Source organism: Lonchura striata, chromosome 12 (assembly GCF_046129695.1).
Source record: "Lonchura striata isolate bLonStr1 chromosome 12, bLonStr1.mat, whole genome shotgun sequence".
Lineage (NCBI taxonomy): Eukaryota > Metazoa > Chordata > Aves > Passeriformes > Estrildidae > Lonchura > Lonchura striata.
In genome coordinates this window covers 12,378,192-12,401,672 of record NC_134614.1, presented here as the reverse complement: position 1 = coordinate 12,401,672, position 23,481 = coordinate 12,378,192, and the positions used below count along the sequence as shown (strand labels likewise).

Genomic DNA, 23,481 nt, shown 5'->3' with positions numbered 1-23,481 from the left:
GGCAGCCAATATATTTGGGGAAGGTTTTTAAACACCCTCTTTCAAACTAAGATTCCTCAGCAGAGATCTGTGCACACAGTACACATTACAGATGACAACTCCAAGTTCACTCTTCTAACACATTGCATTTTAAAAGCTTAAAATACCTTTACCTAAATCTCTATCCTGTTAAAAATGCACTGAGAGGCACAAAGCTTTATCCCACTAAAACAGAATGTGTGGATAAGTGGAGTTTCTTGCTCTGCTCCACCAGCTTGTTTCTGCTCCACGATCACTTGATCAGGAAGCCATGCAAACACAGCTTTGCTGGTTCATTGAATGTGCACTCTAAAACAGAAACTGATCTCTGAATGTTCTGAGTTGGAAGGGACCCACAAGGAGCATGGAATGACCCATACAGGGATCAAACCCACAACCTTGTGTAACTGGCACTTGCTCTGACAGGCTGAGCTGACCTGTCCCAGAATCATTGCACAGTTTGGACCGAAAGGGACCTTAAAGATAATTTCATTTCACCCCCCTGCCATGGGCAGGGACACCAGCCATTACACCAGATTGCTCAAAGCCCCATCCAGCCTGGCCTCAAATACTTCCAGGGATGGGACATCCCCAGCTTCTCTGGACCACTTGTGCCAAGGCCTCACCACCCTCACAGGGAAGAATTTATTCCCAATATCCAACCCAAGTGCATCTGTTAACATGCATGTTAACTCCAGCTGGAAGCCCACAAGGCAGAGCACAGCACACTGAGAGCAGGAGCCAGATGCTGCTTTTCACTGGTGGCCATGCACAGCCTCCTCAGATGGGTACAGCCACTGCTGGGCTCAGCTCTCTCCCGCTCCGACACTGGCACGCACTGAGGTGTAATCACCTGTAAAGCACATTCCACACCACAGCAAACCACCTCAGCCTGGGACTGCAGCCACCACCCGTGGAAAGAGGCCACCTGACCCTGAGAGCTCCATAAACACAATGCTGAGCCTGAGCTGCCTTTGAGCAGGTGAGATACTGCATGCAAGATTGGGCAGCCACAGATTGCCCAAGGACTAGCCTTTCCCACATTTCAGTGAGCTTCTTTTTATGACTTTTCAGCTTTCATTAGTGAGAAGCAGGAAGAGTGAAGTGGTGATGTCCCCAGCCAGGGTTAACAGGATGTGACTCTGCCCTGAGTCATTTTGCTCTTTCTCTGCACGTGGAGACTGCTGCTCACACCTGGGTCATGGACACCTGTGGCCACACTCATCAGGACAAATCCACTGCTTCCCAAACTCGCACTTCAGAGGCTGCAGGAAGCAACCTTCACATCACACAGTTAGAACTTGATATTTTCAGAGTATCTTCACAACCAAAAGGACTGAAGAACTCCAAAATGTGCTCAAAATCTAAAGAATAATACAGCAGTTTTACTATGAAGTGTCTGAGCTAGCAGGATCACGCTGAGGTCTTACTTAAGTCCAAGAAATTAAAACATTAAGCCACACAGCTGCAGAATATGACTAAATACTCAATTACTGTTCTCTATTTTACATCTGAAAACTTACCATATTTGAATAACCTCTAGTGAAATATATTTCATGGGAACTGGAAACAATTTGCATCAAATGAACACCACTGTTAATGAGTCCACATGCACATGAGCAGAACTGAGGTGCCTCAGCTGAGAATTATCTCTGCCAATACTGTGGCTCATCTTCTATCCTGACAACCTTACAACAAAGATTTCCCTGATACACTTCCCTGCCCATCTAAGGCAGGCATTCAGTAGCAGGGACTTCTCACAGACTCACATTCCAAGGAGATGCAACATCCTACACATCTGACAAAGCAATTCAGTTCTCATCAAAGAAACATCCCAGAAGTGCTCATTCAGATGGAATTATTCCAGTATTTGTTTTTCAATTACTGGAAGAAACATCAGTGTGGGGTAAATGACTTTTTACCACTCCCTCTATATTTCAAATAAGACACACCATGTAAGGCACCAAAATTTTTTTTTGTATTTGTCTACTAAACATCCTCCTGAACAGTGGTAAGGTACACCCTCACTTGCTGCAAAGGCAATCATGTAAAGTAATAACAAGGGAGATTAATATTTAATGTTAAAATTTACAATATGCTAATATTTATTTATTTATGATTGGCTGGGACATTATTCTTCTAAAGAAGAATTACAGTTCAGAGAAGTCTGCAGGGGAAGGATGTACTAGTGCTGCAACACGTAGCACAGGCACACCAACACCTGGCCAACCCCAGGCTGGAAGTGCAATTAAAAAATGACTGTGAAATTGCTGCAGGCTATGTCTTTGCTTATGTGCCACTGCAATAATTACAAAGTGGGAAAAAAAAAAAAAAAAAAAAGACCAATAAATGTCTCTTACAATGGCCAGCTACAGTTGGGTTCTAGTCAGGTTCTGCAACAGAAAAACTGGCAGTCAGCTGTGGCTGCTACACTTACAACAGAAACACCCAATGCCTTGAATATCACACCTAGTGAGCCAGGAATATTGACAGAGAGCCTTTAAAAATGAGCAAACTTTATCACCACCTTTTACCTGTATCATTAATTTGAAATAAACTCATTCAGGATCTAAGGAAGAGCACTCTGCACTGGTGTTGGGAGAAAGGAATTCAAGACAAACTTGTAACACATTAAGTGCTACCAGCAATGTCCCATAAAGAGCAGCAGATATATTTATTACCTTTTTAGGCTTCCTCCCCTCAATAATCATCTACTGCATCTGGAAGAATGTTTTAATGCCAGTTCTAACTCTTAATTTTTTAAATTGAAAAATAGAAGAGATAAGTTACCTAGGTCTTACACCAGGACTTACTGCTTGCCTGGAGTGAAACCATGTGTACTTAAACTGCACCCTGGGGTGGATCCAAACCACACAGTCTGCAAACAGGGAGGAGAATTTCCTTCCTCAAACTTGCTGAAAATTACGTGACTCATTGAAATGCCCTTTTCTTGAGTCAGCACTGAAACAGAACTCCAGAATTCCCTCGGATTTACAGTAGAGACGAAATCTTAAAGGATGATCAGTGACTGATCCCCTGAGGATGTCTCGCCACTAAACCCAAGTAACTCTTGCACAAACCAAGGCTGCATTCCTACCCCGTGTTCTCTGCCTGGGTTCAGACCTGTTGGAGCCCAGCTTTGCCGTGTCACACATAGAAGGGAAGGCCACGTGGCTGCAAATCCCATTTGCACAAAGTAAACAGGTAAATAGATTCCAACTTTGAAATCAGTTTTAATTGATTCATTACTTAGTGATTTGTCTTCTATTGCCGTAAAGCAGAGTGTAGCAGGTTCAGAAGTTGGGGAGTGCTGAAATTTGGAGTCAGGCTGAATGAAAGACTATGTACAATACAAATCAGCTTTCTGTTGTGATGTAAATTTATTTTCATAATTTTTACCATTTATTCATCCCAAAAGACATATTGCATATTTGGAACATTTTTAAAGTAAGAGCCACTGTATTCAAGACAAGAAGTAGTTTTGTCACATCAAAACTGATGACATACTCAATAAAATTATTTTCCAGAGCAAGAACTCCTTACAAGAAATATAAATAGAATATAAACTTCATAAATGATCTAGCATGAAAAGATTAAAAGAGCAAATTCATTCCATACTGAAGGCAGTACTTTACCATAATGTGTGTGCAGTGTTTCTAAAAATAAATCCATGTCCCAACAATGGGTATTGAAACAAATACAGGTAAGTTTTTGGTTACATTTTATTCCAATAGAACAGAATGAATTGATGACTTCAGTCTTTTGTCTCAGTCTACTGACTAATATGATCAGGTAATAAAACATTGCTTTTAGTTTAACCCAGGCTTTGGATTTGTTCATCAGACACGATGAAGGGATGGCACGCTTTGGCAGCACATTGGCATTTTCAGTGTCTCACCTGACATAACACAGGAATTATCTCTCCTTGCCAACATCTCCATTCCCACAGCTGAGAACCATTTCCCCAACAATCTCAATTTCACCCCCACTCTCTCTCGTGGCTGCAGAACACCAGTGACCACGTCCTGGTCCACCACATGCAAGCGCCATCCCAGAACAGCACGGACACACATCCACATCCCTCAGTGCCTCGGAGCTGAGACACAGCCAGCTCTGGGAACGATGCTCGCTGGGCACACTGAGAAACTCAGCCACATGAACAACCTCCAGTTTCAAATGCCTGGAGAGGGAAGTGTCAGAAATGTGCAAACAACATGGTGGGGCTGAGGGAAGACAGTAAATGTCTGATTCTGGGAAAAGGACTGGCTTTGCTTCACTCTAAGATGTAAGCATATCATAGAACAATCTACAGGAAGCAGTCAGCAAAAGATTCAAGAATGTAAATAATTCATACTTGTCAAAGTATTTAGAAAATAAAGTTCCCCTTTTCAAAGTTTTTTAAAAAATGAGTTTATTAGCGTTATTAACCAAGACTTCTGTAAATCATGACATTCCAATAAAAGTGATTGCAACACTACTATCACTGTTAGCTAATATTGTAGAACAGCTGTCAGTTGTTTGTAAAAACTAAATGAAGGAATTATTCTATGAATATTTTCCCTATTGTACTTCAGGAATCAGTTTTTCTCTCGCTACTCTTCAACAGCGTATGATCAATAGTCTAGAACAAAGCTTCAGGAGTCATCCCTATAAAACCTAAAGGGGGAAAAACCTCCTTATGCTGTGCTGAACAGTCATGGGAACGGGCTCCTGCTTGGGCCTGCTGCCTACAGTGGTTTTTACCAAACAATATTGCAAAGTCAGACACCACAGGGTGCACCTTATACTAGGGTGATGTGAAGAGTACAGGGATTTGACAAGGTTAAATCTAGAAACAAGAAGTCAGTGAATCCCCAAAAAAAAGTTCTGGTAGACAATCAAACAAGAATAACAGCAGAATATAAAGCTTATTGTCTATTGATATCATGTTAGTAAGGTAATAACTGTAAGGATGTGTTCTGTTCTGGCAGCTACTCTTCAAAAGATAACATCTGAAAAATTAAAAATTGTTTAAAAAGCAGACAACAGAAACTAGAGGGATGAAGAAAAAATTAAAAATTCATTCATATAAAGTAAGATTGGAAGGTATGATCATGGTATGTCAAATTCCTAGATAGGACATCTGTAGCAAAAGAACATACTCCAAGAGAGATGTATTGGAGTTCCATTTTTGGAAGCCAAAGCAAGGTTTGGGTTTCTTTTGAGAGAATAGTAGTGACTCATGTACCTTATCTACAGAGGTGACTGATCCTTTTTCTGAAGTTCTTAAAGCAAGAGTTTTTCTAACAAATGCCAAACTTTTTGATATTCTGCTGCTGATGATTTAATCCGACTGAAGTTTTATGACTGTGATATCCAGATTAGAGATCAGACAAGCTCTCCTTACCTTTACAAATGGGAACTTGAGCCTGTAATGTCCCTTCCCATCAAAATCTGTTTCAATTGCTGATTTACCTTCTACTGCTGGGAGGTTTTAGTCAGACACTGGTAGCACCCAGCTTTTAAGCAGAAATGGGTGCAGCTCCTCTCTTCCAAGCAGAAGAACCTCTGCTTGCTTTCAAGTTGGTACAAAGTAAAAACCCCAAAAATAATCCCCTATGCTGCAGCCCAATTCCCCACCAAAGAAAGAGGAATTCTGTGTTCATAAGCACGTGCAAAGAGGAACTGGAATGAGCAAATCAGCTGGACCTGGGAGTTCAATGCAGCTGTTTGCAAGAAGCAATCACTCTTCAAACAGACCCAGAGGTATATGCAAGAGAGAAGGAAAGAATATGGCTTCTAATTCTGTTATATGATAAACAGCTATTATTAATAGGAGACTCAAAATTTTGAGGCAGTTGCTAATGAAATGCTAATGGTGGATGAACAGCCAGAAGGGGGAAAAGGCCCCTGGTGAAACCTGGCCAGCCCTACTTGCAGAGCCAGTGCCAAGGACAGTGGCTTCCCAAAAGCCATAGTGGTGGACCTGGTGTTTTAGAGCACTCAGGTGCTGCTGGTGGAATGAATTTGGCAGTGGATTTGTCATGGAAAAAATTCAAGCTGAATAAATGATTCTTGCAAGTGGCAGAACCCTATGGATTAAGGCAGGAGACATTCAAAATCTTACATAAAGCATACAGAAATCTGGAACAGTTAACATACTTCAGAAGACTTGATTAGAAAAATAACTTAGGGATATACCCCAAAAATACATGCACAGGTGATTGATTACCTTTTCTTCAGCTATCAGTTATCTGATACTAATTCTCACTGCTTTATGAGAACTCTAGCAATAGATTGTGCAGGCTCACAATTCTCCATTTAGCACCAAAAAATCCAGACATTCTGCAAAAAGGATGAGGCAAAGACTCTGGAAGAACGTATTTAATTCAGCTACAAGGAACAGGAAAATCACACTGTATTTTTCACATATTAGTACTTTTAAATAAAAGGCCTGATATTTTAGTCCCCATGTAGGTAAATTATTTTAGAATTTAAAAAAGGTGCCTCACTCAAGACACCAGGACAAATCTGAAGAAGTGTTCAGATATTCCAAGATTTATACTAAATCTTCCAAGCTGAATTAGCAACTGATAAAACAACTCTCTAACTTCACTACTATGAGGAACCTTTTTAAAACCTCAAATTTCAGTGCAAGCTCAGAGCACTTGTTTTACAAGTGGAGCATCTCACACGTGTGAAAAGCTACTTGGTATAGTAACTCCAAGGCTTAGCCAATCAAGCCTAACAAAAGAAAGAACCTAAATATGAATGTAAAAGAGCACACAATAAAAGCAATAAAAACCAATAAAAATCCAGAAAGGTTTGTGCAAGGAGTCATTGCAAAATAACCCCACTCGGTGTTTTAGTATCAAAGCACTGAAGAACAGCACCTTCCCAGTTACCCAACCCTTCTCCAGGGATTCTCAAAGCAGAAGAGTGAACTGTGCATTTTAGCTCATTCCTCATCATTTGAACATGCAAATATCAAGAACTCCTGGAAAAGGCACTGTATTAGGGAACCACAGGTATACTTGTAAGCACAAGCCCCCATGCAATGTGTACTATGCACCTGTGTATATAATATAAATATGCGTACATGCACGTAAGGAAATTAGAAATATTTCTCCTTTAATACAACCATGTTGGGCCTCAAACTGCAGCTCTCTGATGTGCTAAAGATTTCGGAAAACAAGGCATTTATCTTTAACACAAGGACAAATGCAGCCCCAGGCAGAACTGCTGTGGTGCAGGACCCCCCAGCTGCCCCTGGGGACCTGGCACCTTCCCTGCTGCCAGGGGGAGCGACCCCCGGCTCTACCAGGCTCCCCTCCTCAGGCTACCAGCAGGGAGGAGGGGAGGGAATCCACTGCAGAAGAAACAGCAGCTGAAACAGGGGCAAACAGGGAGTTGGAGATGCTGAAGAGGTGAGGAGGCAGCATCGGGCTCCCTTGGCCCAGCAGGGCTTTCCTCTGTTGCCCAGGACCTGCAGAAGTCTCACCACCCCTGCCACGGGCACATCCACCCTGCAGCTCCAACACCTGCTCCTCCTCCACGGCAATATGCTCCCAAAGCCTTGCATGACTCTCTCCTACCCCACTTCCTTCTGAAAACCACAGACAGAGGGACCAGCTAGACCAAAACTTAAACCAGCACAAATGTGAAAAAAAAAAAGGTAAAAAAAAAAAAGTCTTTTGCTCTTACTGGACATGCTGCAGACATTGTGCCTAGTAACTGTGGCAATATCTAGTGCAAAAGAAACTTAGCATGAATCTCTTGTTTTCAAATGACATTCAACTCAAACATGCATAGGGAGAGTAAAGTTATTTTATTAAATCATGCACATCACGTGTGTTAGTGCAAATAGTTTAATCTGTACTCCAGAAATTCTATTGTATTTTTATATCTTTACAAAATAGATTTAAAACAATTAATTACTTAAAAAAATGTAATTCTGAAGTTAAGCATTTCAGAACAATATTTGCAATAACCTATATACAAGAGGTACTAAGTACCACTGGCATACGAGTGTTCTGTGGTTGGGTGGCTTCCTGCAACTGAAAAGGATGAAAAAGATGAAATGAATGAACTAAATGACAATAGTTATTTTCTACAAGTCACTTGTGGACTATTTTCTCCAACTAATACTCCTCCCATTAGCAAATCCCATGTAACTTAAGACAGAACCTTTATTAAAGAACAATGACCCTTAAAACCTCACAAAGTAAATTATATACTAAATTTCTATTTAAATATTTAAACTATCTGCCAATTGCCATAACATTCTTTAAAGCCAATTGAATTGCTGAGATTACCTCCCTATTTTGAAGTTTCCTTTAGCAGATATTACTTTACCATTCTTTAACATATTATTAAGTCTTTAATAAACTTTTTTGACAGAACTGTTGAGCTGAACAAGACAACTACTGTCTACATTTAATTCAGCACTAACTACAGTGATTCCCACCAAAAGTCAGCAAATAGCAATAGTTATAGTACTTAGATAATGAAAATAAACTTTGTAATGGGGACCACTGCATCATACTTATAGCCATGTGATAAGGAGCCATAAAATTTTGCTACCAAATTAAAATCATCTTCACCTGACAATACTTCATCAGGTATATGATTCCAATTTTGTAGAATTTTATGCATCTAGATCTTCTCAGCTATCACAGATGTACTGTAGCAGTTCTCTTAATAAAGTTATGTCCACAGAAGCTTATTCTAAAGAGCTTCTCCAGCTCAAGTCAGAAAGTATCAAATGACAAAAAATAAACTGATACATGAGATATGTGAGAAGGTATTCATACTTTTAAAGAACGTATCTCTTTAAATATATGAAATTTAATAAATTACATTCAAACTAAAGTTAACATAAGTTGAATCAATGCACTATGTCCATCAAATGACCAAGTACTTGCTCCCAGAAACACCTTAGTTCACTCAAGAACACACACATGCTTTCACTCGCACACGCGCACACTAAATACTTCAGGCTGGTCTTCACCATCAGTATCTCTATCTCTTTAAGGCTGGACATGAATTGTGTTTATTCCCAACACCCATTAATAAAGCAATCCTTATGAAAGAAAAATATGCTTCCTTCGAAAGGCGTAGTAAGAGAAGTTTTTTTAAGTCTTGTTCCCAACAGCTCAGTGACTAACAGCAAGTAAAATTATACACTAGTTTAAAAAAAAATAGATCATACTGAAAGGCACTGAGCACACTGCATCTGTTTCCAAGTATCTGCAAGGTTACTTGGCTTGGATGTCCAAATCAGTATTTTCCTCTTAAGTCTAGCAATCGGATTCTAAAGTCAGTGTCCACAACCCTAGCCATTATAAATAATTTGGTACCATGAAGCCTGCTTTAGGCCACCATTATAGTATTCAGAATTCCAACATACTACTTTAAAACTTGCATGAAGTTGTAAGCAAAAATATTGCTCACAGAATGATGAATCACAATTTTATTCCCTCTTTATAGACAGATACATTTTATACAGTTTAAAGCAAATGACCCTACTGCTGTTCTCACGCAGAGCTGTGCTGTATTAAGAGGTAAAAAGGAAGAGAATTAATCTGTTTTCCCTCAGTATATGAATGTTGCCAGCTTCTAAAGGGAGGACGGTGTATGGATTCAACAACAGTTCTCATGGAGAAGCTCTGGTTAGGCCTGGGTACAGCACCACGGCTGTTACAGCAACCAAAGCTGCCATCACAGGCATCCAAGGCCATTGTCTCTGTGTGGAGAGAAAAAAGAAATCAATATCATATTTGTTCTAATTCATACTAATCAGATTACCTCGTGGTTCCTGCAAGTCCTGAGTACCTGTTGATAGGCATCACTACAGTGTAAGCCAGGAGCCCTGCTGCAGGCTGGTCCTGACCTGGAGCACCACAGCAAACCACGTGCCTCTAGCACGGGGAACTCCGCAGCTCCTGGGGACTGGGGATGGGCTGGAGGACTCTCGGCAGCTCCGCATCTCCAGGTTTGGTACCGCACACACCTCAGAGAAATCTGCCTCTGAACATGCCAAGGCTTGAGATGTTTAAAACATCGCTTGTGCCAAGTCAAGGCTACACAGAGGTTTATGCACATCTTTAACTTTTGACCGTTTAAATCCAGATCTATGACTTAGTTTGTAGCAGATCCTAATAACACCATTTTTAACAGACTGTCACAACATTGCATGACAACAATGGCATTTTAAGAGGAGGACACACTGAGAGACAAGAGAAAATGCAAGCTGAGAGTTCAGAATACAAACCAACCACCTATTTCTTGTCTTTTTTTCCCATCTTTCCATCAGCAATAGTGAGAAAAATTAAAGTGTTTAGAGCCAGAGAGGAATTTCTTAGTCCATAGATAGGAACCAAAGCTTGTTGAATTTTATTATTAGAGGCAAACTCTTCATTTTTCATAGTTAATTAAGCAATTAAGTTTTCTTACAAGCCCTAGCATCGCAGCATTGTGCAAAAGGCAGCCCATTTGCTAAAGACAAACTGAGACCGAGTTAGAAGAGGCACGTTCAAGCACCAGTTAGAACAAAATTCATTGTTAGACTTAAAGAAATCACAGAGATGTTAAATGATTAGTGGGATTGCTCAGCTCGTCAGTGTCAACAGAATGGCATATTAAATGAAGGGTTTGCTTCAGGTAAAGAAATACCTGTGAGCATTTCACCATGCACTATTTGATACAGAAATGGCACAAACAGGTGAGGGACAAACATACATTGACTGAACAGTAGTGCTTGTACCTTTCGCTACCACAATGGGCCGTAACACCAATACAGGAAAGCCAGGATTAGGCCGATGAATACGGCTGGGACGGGTTGTAATATGGAAGGCTAAAGAAGGGAAGGGATATTAAAAATCACTTTGTGCTATAAATCAATCAGGTAAAGATGATTTAGAGAGGGGAAAATAAGTCAGTAAGTTTTGCTTTAAGTGAAATGTATTAAAGACATCTAACACATTACAGCATTATCTAATCTGGTATACAAAGTTAGTACACCATTCTACTCAAATGAACAGGGATGTTTAAAAATAAAGGGAAGTAAGCAGAAAATGTTCCAAGAAACCTCTTGTCACAACTTGGAATTTAGTACTTGAAAACAATATGAATGTTAAACTGATTTGCCTGTATTTTATTTACAGTTGGTTTTAGTTTTTCTAAGTAAGAGGAAATCCTATTTGGATTTCTTGAGAGACAGACTCGCACCAAATATTGGATTTTCGAGCTACTTCTTCATTCTTTGCTAGTTAGCCTTTTCCATTTTCCATCACCAGCCTCTGGAAAAACAATCTTTTTTCCTCCATTAGTGAATCAATTACACTATGTGCACAGGCAAACCCAGTAGTTCAGATATTTCTGTGAGATTGTAACGTGACTGTACAATCCACACCCAGTTGCTAAAAAGCAGAGAAGCGCATTTCTATCAGAGATACCACAAAGCTCAGCATCTCTGCCAGGTCAGCAGCCTTGTGACCAAATGCGATTCAGAAAATTGATCAAATGCTGCAGCTGGGTCAAACCAGCAGCTGGCTAGACTGCAGGGCTCATCCAGCTTATGGCCTCCTCAGAACCATCCACACTTTTTCTCAGCTGTGTTCTATTCATGGAAACCTCTGCACATTCTGGATGAAACAGCCTCTATTTGTGGTATGAAAAATTAAAAACAAAAATGGACCTAAATGATTTTTAATCTGTCCTTGGAAGACATCTGCTTTCTCTGTATCCTACTCTATATATTTGTGCACGCACAAAGACACACAGAGGTTAAGGTCAAACCATGCCAAATATTTTTAAAACTGTTTGTGCTGAAGCTACCTTGATTTTGTTCAGTCAAATAAATAAATGATAAATTCATGCTTCAATTTTCTACAACATTGTGATTAGTAAGTAAAATCTCATCCTGTCATGAATTTGTAGGAATCACTAATTCATAGAATCTCCAATATGGTTTAAAACACAGGAATATTAGAAGATATTCTAGTCTTGTTCAATTAATTGATTTTTCAATCAAGGCAAATACTTAACAGAAAAATCATGTGTAACTATTGCTTTTTCATGCAAGATTATTTTTGTGTCACGGGTGCCACAAATCACAGTGCCACCTTCCCACAGAAAGCCTGTTGGCAGAAATAATCACAGCAGTGTTCAAAAAGTGCCAGAGGTTTAAATCAACCAGAGCAGCTGATGTTCTCAAACCATTCACATCATTAAATCTGTTGTGTAAAGCGCATCAGGAAGTAACCAGTGGCTACAAGCATGCAAACACCACACCGCTAAGCATTTCAAAAACACAACACTGCAATCTTTTTTAAAAGTAAAACTTAAATATTCAAACTTAATATCTAAATGACATCCCAAATGGAGTGCAGAAGCCTTGTTTTTTTTAACATTTGACGATTCACTGAACTGCTATAGATTTCTTTTTCTAAGTTATACACATTCTTGGCAAATGAAACCAATGATAAATATCCATCACATTCAATGAGAGCACCTCCAAATTATTAGACTTTCCCCTCACAAACTTATCAATACATAAAAATCACCCTATTGTCAAGGAGCATTTAACTGTGTGCTTCAATAAAATGGTGCATCTTTTTTTAGAATATGAAGAAATGCAAGCTCAGACACAGATGGGCTGCAAAAAGGAACAAATCCCACAGTGGGAAGTCACTTTCTGTCCTCAAAAATGAAGTAGCAGATAATGATTCCAGCATAAGGGGGCAATGGTACTTGAAAAATTTGACCTTGGAACACAGCCCAGTATCCATGATGTTTGAAACAATCCCCAAGATGGATATGTTTTACATTACTGACTGAGTAATGTTTGGTGAGCAGTGAGTTTGCCCTTATATGGAGGATGCTCTTCATCACACCCTGACCTCTAGGTTTCAACTGTCACAATTAACTCCTCTTCTGCAAGCAGATTTTGGCAACTGCTGTGGTTTCTGCTTTCACTTAAATACTCACCTCTAATTCTCCCTAAAATTTCCTTTCAGTTTTTCCACTTTCATCAGGTGCTCCAATTTCCTTCACAGTACTTCAACCCTTTACTTTTCCCCCCTTTCCACTGATCACTTTGATTATGAGATTAATGTTTTTAACAGAGCAGAAAATCTCACATTCACCATTATTTATTCACTGTGATCTCTTCTATTAAAATGGGGTGGGGTTTTAGTGTGGTTGTTTTTGACTTCTGCTTTAAGTAAATCAAGTAACTCAGCATTATCTGAGCACTGCAGAAAAATCCTAAGCAAGAATCAGGTTCCAAGAGAATGGTGAAATTATATTCCTGAAAATATGTCAGAAAAAAGTGAGAAAGGCTTTGAATTCTTTACATTTTTGACAGCTCCACAATTTGTATTCAAAAATTAATTATGGCAAGGATATTTATACAAACTTTAGGCATCCAGCAGACAGCTCATTTAGAGGATAGGACCTCTAAAACTTTCTTTGTAGTCAAAGAAACAGTTTACTAAAGTCTGTTACAAAGCATTCATTTTTCTCCTGTTTTGTACTGTGTATTACAGGAGCTCTTCACCCAGCCCTGGCCACAGAGGCAGTACAGGAAGACAATATCAGTCCCCTCAGGGTAATGAAGGACCTAAATTAGGCTATGACCACTTTATAATTTGTGTGCCACACCCTCAATGTTTGGAAGATATTGGAATCTCAGTAAAGTAAAAAGTTGTCTCTAGCTGACAACTCAGTTCTAATGATAAATTGAAAACCAGAAAGCACTATATTCATTAGTGAATAGAAAGGACAGTTCAACTGTACTGTTTAAAGCATGAGCCCACCAGAAATAACCATGGTTAAGAAGCATAAGCAAGAGTAAGGTGGGAACATCCATTGTAATCAGTACTAATAAAATGAGAGCAGCTTGAAAAAGTTTACTCAAGTCATTTGGATACAGGTTTGTCAGCTATTACCCCTGTATCATTCTTTCAAATCAGAAACTTGTACTTAGTTCTGGTTTGCTAGTATTTAAGCCACATGTTTTCAAGAGAGCAGGTATCTAAGGACATACTTAAAACTGTCAAGCAACTGTAAATTTAACTTTCATGTGTAATTGCAACAGTGTAATGATCTGCAAATCTGCACAGGTAGGACCAGAATGGAATTTTGCATAATTTTGCATAATATGGTACCCAGCTTTTTCTTAAAAAAAGTCCATCCTTTTCTATTTGACTCTTCCATATTCCTTCCATTCCTTCCATATTCCTTCAACAGAAATGCCAGTGTTGTAACCTCACTTTCCCAACACATTCGGTACAGACTTACATTGTTTCCTTTTTCTTGTAGCAGCTTCAGGTTTTCTTTACATTGTTTGAGCTCCTCTGTGAGTGACTGGTTTTGTTGTTCAGCCACCTCATACTTGGCCTTCAGCTCCGAGAGCACAGTCTGTGTTCTTTCATACTAAAGACAAAGAGAGAACAATCTGTGGAGCCCTGGATACCCAGCACATGCTGACATCTGCTTAGCACACAGCTTCCTTTGTTGTCATCTGCCTAGACTAACTCACCTTGCATCAGTGCACTCTCTTTTCATAAAAGCAGGGTGGAATTTAGATTTCAGGTTTTTTTCTAAATCAAAATTTTTTGCCCAGCTTGGCAGGGCTAGAACAACTAAGCCCAAGGAAATACAAAATAAAAGCAAAGCCTTAATTAATCTCTCATACCAATTGTTCATTATCATATTGGAAAGGACTATAAGAACTACAGTGATGAAACAAGAAACAGGGGAACAAGGAGTCCTTCACATTTGAATAGTGGTCTTACATCTAGGCTGCAGCTTACATACCTACATCCCTCTAAGAGGTGCAAAATTCAATACTCTCTATGAAGTAAATCAAACCCTCTTCCCACACAGCAAATTCAAATCTAAGAGCAAGGCAGGCATTTAAAAATTATTACACCTTGTTACTGTCATGCCATAATCCTCAGTGTGCGTCAAGTACAAACAGTACTGGGTGAATGTGTCATGTTCCTACAGAATGGGTAGCTTTTCCTTTTTCAAACCCACATTCCATTTTTCCTATTCTAGCAGTCCTCCTGACTGAGCTTAGTAAGGACAGAACCAATGGCCTTCAGTACTGGCATTCACCACAAATTTAGAAGATGAGGCATCTTTACAAATACCGATCGGATTACAAAACAGAGATTAAGACAACTGGGATTTTCAGATTCTGAGAATTGTAAGGAATGTGACATGGATGAATTAACCACGGAGCAAACAAAAGGACTGCAAAAGAAACTAAGAGCGGTGACCAGGGAAACATTCAAAATGCTCCTAAGAGGAAGCAAGTAAGTGTTGGAGACTATGACTTTCTTCCAGACATAATCTTTAGAGGCCAGGCAGATTAAATACATACTCAGAGTGCTGACTTTTCCTTATGCACTTACAAATGCACTGACACTTCCTTATGCACTTTGTAAAGACTATGTAGTCCTATTGCCAAATAAAAGAGTTGAAATCTAACTGGGAAGATTAGACTGAAAATTAACTTTGACTCAGAACAGCTAAAGAAACTCTGGACCATGATGTTCATGAAGACTCTGAATAATGATTTCCCTGTCTGAACATCTTAAAAGTAAATTCACTACAGTAATGCATGTAAGTAAAGTTTGGGAAGTTCTCAAAGAACATACATATTTACCTGAAGTCTTTCATTTTAGATTTGACTCCCAGTTTATAATTTTCATAGCTACCATGTAAACTGCTTGCAATAAACATATGAAAAAAAATTATTTACTACAAAAAGTAAAGAACTCAAAGTCCCTTTTCTTTTAGCTTAAAAAGGTCAGTCATGGGCCTTACATTCTTGCAAAATGGAAATATTTCATATTACCTCTTTCTGAAAATCTTTTGCTTGACTTTCAGCTTCACTGAGTTGAGTTTTCAGACTGGCTGCATCCCGTTGATGTTTTTCTCTCAAAGATCCCATTTGATTTTCAAGTTCCTTCCGAGACATTTCTAGAACACTTATATCACTGGTTAGTGCTAAACTCTGCTTCTGAGAGCTGAAAAACAAAATCCAATTGATTCCTTATGCATTTTAAATTTACACAAACAGGTACTTTTCAACCTTAAAAGCTTAACACATTGGTTTTGATGTGTAAATATCAGCTTAATGCAATCATAGAAATACAGACCATTTATTGCCTCCTTAGACAATGTGCTGACACAAAAGGCTGGCCATGGTCTTGCTTTTAAATATATGTCCACAGCTTGCTGTGTATAATTAACATTTAGTCTCTCTTTTAGGAGGAAAAACCACCACCAACAAAACTCTTCAGCTGCTGTGGTACTTCCTAGACAAACCTTGTGCCCCTTACCTAGAAAGCTCCTTCTCTTGTCGCTGAAGTTCAGATGTAAGTGAAGTATTTTCCTTCCTCAGTTTAACACATTCAGCTTCCAGAGCAATCCACTCCGCCTTCAACTTTTCAAGTTCATCTGCAATGAACAAGTTAATTCAATTAAGTAAAATTATTTCACAACTGCTTCAAGGAACACCAGCTAATAAATGGAGAAAAAGCTGGTATCAGCCATAAATCTCAAATATTCTTGTTTGTAATCATGTCACATGAATTCTGTCATGACCACTTGCAAAACATGACATTATCTTCTACTTATGAGGTTTATGACCCAGTGCCAGACAAGTTACTTTTTTCATTAAAGCTTTTTCTAAGGTACAAAGAAGTAGAAAACAATCTTTTTATGGGTCAATTCTAGTATTTTAGAAACAGCACTAGAAAAGCATATTTGCAGAAAATTTCCAAGGCTTGCAAACAGCAAGAGAATCACTAATATCATCCCTCTGTTACAAGGAAAAAAACATTTAAAGCAATAAGCTTTAGTGACACTTTGATAGAATTAAAGTTCAAACTATAGAGAAGTCACAGAAGTACTCCTGGAAAATTTTGGGTAATATGGATCCTTTAAACTGTAAAAGTTTTCTATCTTTTCTAAGTGGAATTACACTTGGTCTACTGATATCAAAGAGTACCTAAGTTAGTTTAGGCAAAATTGACAATAACTGTTTAATGAAGCATGGAAAATGTCTTTGTTAACACCACAAGCCTTGGTACACACACATACATACATACATCTGTGTGTATACACACACAGAGTAAATGACTACAAAAAGGACAGACAAACAGTGATTTGAGTAACTGGCATTCACCACGGTGAGCAGCATGCTCTGAGACATCCTTTCAAGCAGGTACCTTTCAGGCGAGAGGCCTCTTCCCTCTGCTGCTCCTCACACTGCTGGCATTTGAGCCGAAAACTGGATTGCAGATTGACAATTTCTTTTTCATAATCTGAGGCATCTTTCCTCCACCGTTCAAGCTCTGCTCTCACCGTCTGCAGCTCAGCTTGCAAGGTAGAAATATCTGTGTCTCGTTCTGAGGCTGCTTTCTCTGCTACTTTTTGAAGTGACAGAATCTCATTTTGAGCACTGACAAGTTCATTTCGAGTGGTTGAAATTTCATTCTCCTTTTCTTTGCGAAGATTCTCAATTTCTTCTTGTAACCTTCGCAACTGAGCTGGAAAGCAGACATTCATGTTATTATTTTCAAACTGTATCTACAAAAAAAACCTAAAAACCTTACCTCCCTTTCTCAACACATTGATATTTAACAGGACTAAATAAGCCTAATGCAATTAAGAAAACATTTATCCTGTCAAATGCTGTACCCTTAAAGAGGCAAGTATGTGGGCCATGTAATACAGAGAGTTAAAAGAAACAAAAATTATGTCTAGACAAAGCTTTCTTAGACAAGGCTGTGCTGTGTGTGTGATACCAAAGCAACTTTCCAAAATCTGAAAACAAGACTTAGATCCAACATCACTGTAAGCAAAAGAAGTATTAGAGGACAAGGACACTGGGCTTTCAGGGACAAGAGGAAAAGCAAGAAAGCTTCTGTCACAAGCCAAACATTTGCGAAGCTACATTGGAAATGTTTGCCTGTTCAGCAGTTAACTTGTGATATCTATAAATATCTGAGACAGAATAATTTCTACTCTGTTCTCAACATGCAGTAGAGGAAATAGAAATTATTTCTTTGCAAAAGGCATTTTTAAAAGCACAAGATGAATTTTAAATTGAAAGGGACAGCTGCACCATGTATACTAAGCTAGAAGGTCCTTTATCATTTACAGCTTACTGTAAATGTATAGCAGTCACACACATATGAGGCTATCTGACATTTCTCCACGAAGCAAATCTTATAAATTATTCCCATCTAAAACCCTTTCATTACTGAAGACATCTCTGAGCACAATTTTTCATAAAAACATACACAAATAGAATCCAGTGCAAACAGTTAAAAAAGAAGTATAGTGCAGAGGAAAGGGAAGTATGAATGAACAAGAGAGCTACAGTTAGAACACTGATGGGAGCAAAGTGCTTAATTTGATTTTGTTCTATTTCACTTTTAAAAAATGTATCTTGTTGATTTCAACATAGAGAAAAGCAATTATTGAATTAATGAAAAATTACTCTGAGAACAAAATGTAGAATTCTTAAGAGCACTTGAAAAACTAATGTAAAGATACTGTAGAGAGTCAAAATTACAGATTTAAAGTTGTATGTTTCAGAACCAAAGGGCAGAACAAGGACAGTGAAAAACATGGGGAGGATAACTAAGGCTGAGTAATCTTCCTAGGTTACTTGTATTTATTTATGTCATCTCAATCCATTACAGAACATGACAGGAAGAATGTAAGTCTTGCTGTAAACAGATTGAGCATCAGAGCTACTCAAATGATACTTGCACCTCCATGACAATTATATTTGATGTTTTTCAGTAGCTACATATGCAGCAATACAGAACAAATTCATACACTGGTACAACCTAGAAACTTTGTTGATGTAACATAGTTGATGTGCAATGAAGAAAAATTCACCTTTTTTGTGCCCTTCTCTAAACAGGCTCCAGCAAGACATTTATCTCATTAAATACACTAAAGAATCTATGAATGACCCAATTCCCCATTTTGAAGGAAAAAGACTTAATGGGAAAAACTATGGTAGTTATTATATACTGTAACACCTAAGAGCTATTATAGACAACAGTAAATTAATTTCATGGCAATTCAGTGTAAGATGAAACAGTATATCTGTTCCATACCAAAAACATTTGCAGAATGATGGATTTTGAAAGAAATATGAGCAAAATGAGGCTTACTATGACCTTGTTTGAAAGTAATTTCTATGGGCTTATACTGACAGAAAGCAAATGAAGCTGTGGGTGAGAACAATCTGACAATACAAAAACACATGATGCATCAACAATTCCCTTTCCAGGAATCCTTACTTTAGAAGCCTTGAACCTACCAAAATAATATGCACTAAAACACAAAAAGCTACAGCTTGATAATACAGCAGGTGCCTGAGCAAAGGAATGCAAACCATAACTTCCTGATACGATTTTCTTCATCAAGCCAAGCTAAACTCCTATTTCTTAGTGCTGGCAGAATTTCAAAGAAATGTGGGTTTTTATCCTGTTTTTTATGCTGTTGATGAACAACTTTCCCTTTATATGTTCAGGCCTGAAAACAAGCAGAGCCTTGGGCTGAAAATCCAAAGACACACACAAGTTCTAAATTAGGTGGAGTTGTGGAAATAACTTACACAGGAAAGTTACTACTAACAATATGGGAATGGTTTCTGAAGCATTTGATATAATTTCAGAGGACAATTAGAAAGAAAACTTCCATTACATCTCTCATTTATGTAAGCCATTACCTCATCTGAACTGAATGCTTTGCTTTTTTCACTTTTTTAAAATAAGGAGCAACAAGTTACTTGAATTTCCTTGCTCTACATATGTGTTCATTTAATGAACCTGACACGTAGAGACACAACCTCAGCTGCCTCTCTGGCACTTTCTCTTCTCTTTACAAACAAAGCCAACAACACTGGTTGGGCTAAAACATTGATTCCCTGAAAATACTTCTAGAAATGTTACTTCATAAAGCTGCCAGGTTTTTTTTTTTTCCTCCCTTGCAGTTCACAGGGGCTGCCAAGGGAGAATCCTGACAGCTTTTCCCAAACTGTGAGATGTGTCACACCCTAAAAGTTTGGGAAGCAGCAAAGCACATAGTGAACATTAGAACATTTTGAACTACAACAGAGAGAGGAGGAAACATTAGCAAGACCTCTCTTGAGAAGGATCCAGAAAACAAAAAAGTATTGAATTGAGAAGAGGAATCTGGCAATTAAGTTTGGCTCCGTCAAGTTCTACTTTCATTCTCTCTTTTTAGGAGGAAAAAAAAAATATTTTTTTTTTGTGCATAGAAATAACTATCAAATATTTTCTAATTTTTTTTACAGCATTCATTACTCGGAGAATTCTCATTATTAGCAAGATAACACTCAAATTGCTGCTCTTGTTCTGAAGATCAGCATACTTTAAGCTTCTCTTTTGTACAAAAGCAATGACAGAAAACTTGAAGATTCTTTGATGAAGTCACCTAAAACAGAGCTATTACAGAAGTTTTTCAGTATAACTAGTGTATGACAAGTATCACATAATCCAACAAACTACTGCCCAGAAAGTAATTTTCTAGGGCTATTTTGACTGCCTAAAAAAGTCAGCACTGTCAGTCCACCTGCCTGTCTGCTCATCTGCCTTCCAGACATTTTTGGGTCCAAAGCAAGTGATATGCTGACAAAGACCCTAATGATGAAGCTCCTGAGTTTTGTAATAACCAATGGCTGAGAAGCTTTTCAAAGTAGCACTTACTCTAAGGAAATCACAATGTAACAGAGACTTTTTTGACCTTACAGCTGGACAGACTGACAGACTCTTGATCAATGAGCTCACTCATATGCAAATTAATGTGATACAGAACATGTGACTCAGAAGTTATGTAAATCATGGGATTACATCCTGCTGTATGCATTTTGGGCTGAAAGAAGCATGATTGATTACATCAATTTTCAAAAAGGCATGGACAGGAAAAATGCAGGGACAGACTTCAAAAAGGCTCTGTTGCAGCAACTTTATTGCATACTCTGATGCTGGATGTGAATCTGTATGAAAAATTTCTTTAAAAGGATCCTATAAGGAAATGGAGAGACTGAGTAGCACAAAAACACCTAAAGTTTCTGAGTGCTCTGAAGGCAGTCACAGTAAGAATCCCTGAATGATTCAGAACTGACAGAGACTAAATGGAGATGAAGAAGGGGTACCTATTACAGATTACATCTTTTGCATTTTTTAAGTTACTATTAAAACCATAGGAATTTAAGGGTAACATTCCACAACACATTCAAAGACATGGTGAAAGAAATCCGATTTAAAACACACATTCAACTAAACACTTTCCTTTCTTAGTGACTATGATACCACAGAAACAGTCAAAACTATATAGTTTCCCTAAAGAGTGGGGTAAAAAAAATCCTACCTTGCAGAGCATTTATTTGCTTGTTGGATTCTTCAACTTGCACTCTATATGCTTTTCTCTCTTCTTCCAAGAGTGCTACAAATGAAAGTGAAAATGTGCCCAAGAGTTTTTGTTAGCAACATGAATTTCACCTGCGTAATTAATTTTAGTCAGAATCTCTCCGTAAGTGAAAAGATTAAACAAACATATTACTTCAGGAAGTTATCAAAGGTAGTAAAACTGTGTAAGTAGTTTAATAAAAGTTAATACTAAGACATCATTCCATTATTGTGGTAGTATTACAATTAATTTGAAATTGATATAATCTGTTGCCTGATCTGAAAACTTCATGTGTGCAAACTGGTGTAAGAGGAAGGGAAAAAAAAAGCTGTAAATACAACCCCTAATGAACACTGAACAATATGCAATTAAACTGGACTATACTATTTGCTCTTAAAATAGATACAATAGAGCTACATAGCTGATAGGATGATCTAAAAAAGAGTCACCACTGAAGACATTAAATTACATCCATTATCTAACTGAAATAAGGATGAAATATACTGAGTTCAAGCATGTATTCAATACCATGAAAGCATATCTTGAACTACCTGATATATACAATTTTAATGAATACCCTACAGAACCAAGTTGATCTGGGTCTCACCTTGAAGTTCAAAGCATTTTTGTTTACTTGTCCTAGCTAGCTCTTGGGCTTCAATCAGCTCCTTGTGCAGTTGCTGAATTTCTTGCTTAGCCTCAGTCTCTGATTGTGCACCCTGCAATTCATCTGATGAAAGAACATTTTCTTTGAATCATAAATTTGTACATCACCTTAATTTGCACTGTTATGTGATGATTGGCAACTTTTTACTCAAATCTTCAGAAGTTAAACTCAAAATTAGATTAGGCAAATATTAGAAAAATATTAATATACTTTTTAAAGTAGTAAAACATATGCAAACTTTAAATCATTAATTTACACATAACATGCAATATAGAACAAAAATTAACAAGGAAGAATTAGAGAGTTTTAAAAAATACTGTGTAAGTCGGCAAGGACTTCTGTATTGACAAAAACAAGGAACAACAAAAGCCTAAAACAATCCCTGCCTGTGTTTACAACTCGACTCTTTTAAAGGAAGCTGCCCTAAGCCTGTCTCAGTGCACAGGCTCAGGCAAGAGCTGCTATTCCATGATTCACTACTGCCACCCACCCACCGCATCACCAGCCTCAGCCTCCCCCCCTCCCTCTGGGGAACAACAAGGAAAGGAAAAATTTAGGGAAATTTCCTAAAACAAAATTAAGACAAAGAAGAAAATTCCAACCGCCTTATTTCATTCAGTGGCCTTAGTGAATACTAAGATAAATATTGCACTTGATTTTTTTTAACTATATCTTAAAATAGTAGGTATATCTTTAATACGATCATAAACGTAATGACATTTAAACTCTAAATAAAAACATTTGCTCTTCCCCATAAGTTTTGTATTAGCTAAAACACATTAAATGCCTCTCAGGCTTACAAGAGATGACTTGCAGTCACAGGCAAATCAAATACTTTTACAGCTGAAGTTTTGGAGGCATTTAAGAGGAAAACTAACTATTTGTTACTAAGAGCAGTGTCCTCTAATGGGCACACATCTAGAATTTAGATGCAGGAACACCCCAGCCTGCAGGCATCTGCAGAGCCAGGAACAGCATCCAGCAAACTTTCATTTACTAGATTTTCCTTAAGCAGTGTCTGTGCACAAACTGATATTTCAATAGGCACAAACAGCATTAATAAACTCTATAGATAGAGGGCCAAAATTTGATATAAAGCTTGTTTGGTGAGAAAGGCAAAGGAAGGAAATTGGTGAAAGAATTCCAGCTGTGTATCATGGGAGAGGGTAAAAAAAAAAGGGTTACACAGTTACCTAGTCAATAAACATCTGTAACTATAAATTACATGGATTTAAGGTAAAGGCTTAGAAAAAATATTACTTTGATTTGTCTAGACTTTGCATTAATAAGGAAAAAAATAAAAAGAAACTAGAATTTAGCTCATCATTAAATTTTTGACA

The 23,481-nt window shown here is 38.1% G+C and overlaps 1 protein-coding gene across 21 annotated transcripts in view; it reads right to left on the bottom strand.

The window, feature by feature from the left end:
• Positions 1–3,374: 3,374 nt before the first annotated feature.
• The window catches only part of SLMAP (sarcolemma associated protein), an 80,400-nt gene continuing 60,293 nt past the window's right edge, over positions 3,375–23,481 (bottom strand). For 10 of the 21 annotated variants that reach the window (XM_021532452.3, XM_021532499.3, XM_021532465.3 and 7 more), the window contains 7 exons: positions 22,082–22,204; positions 21,436–21,510; positions 17,247–17,567; positions 16,356–16,473; positions 15,869–16,040; positions 14,302–14,436; positions 3,375–9,742 (listed from right to left, as the gene is read on the bottom strand). In XM_021532452.3, coding sequence (XP_021388127.1) covers positions 9,653–9,742; positions 14,302–14,436; positions 15,869–16,040; positions 16,356–16,473; positions 17,247–17,567; positions 21,436–21,510; positions 22,082–22,204 — 1,034 coding nt within the window. In that variant the 3' untranslated portion in view covers positions 3,375–9,652. Of the gene's footprint in view, positions 9,743–10,762; positions 10,853–14,301; positions 14,437–15,868; positions 16,041–16,355; positions 16,474–17,246; positions 17,568–21,435; positions 21,511–22,081; positions 22,205–23,481 lie in introns of all 21 variants that reach the window. The other 11 variants (XM_021532458.3, XM_077786110.1, XM_021532479.3 and 8 more) reach the window with 3 other exon arrangements.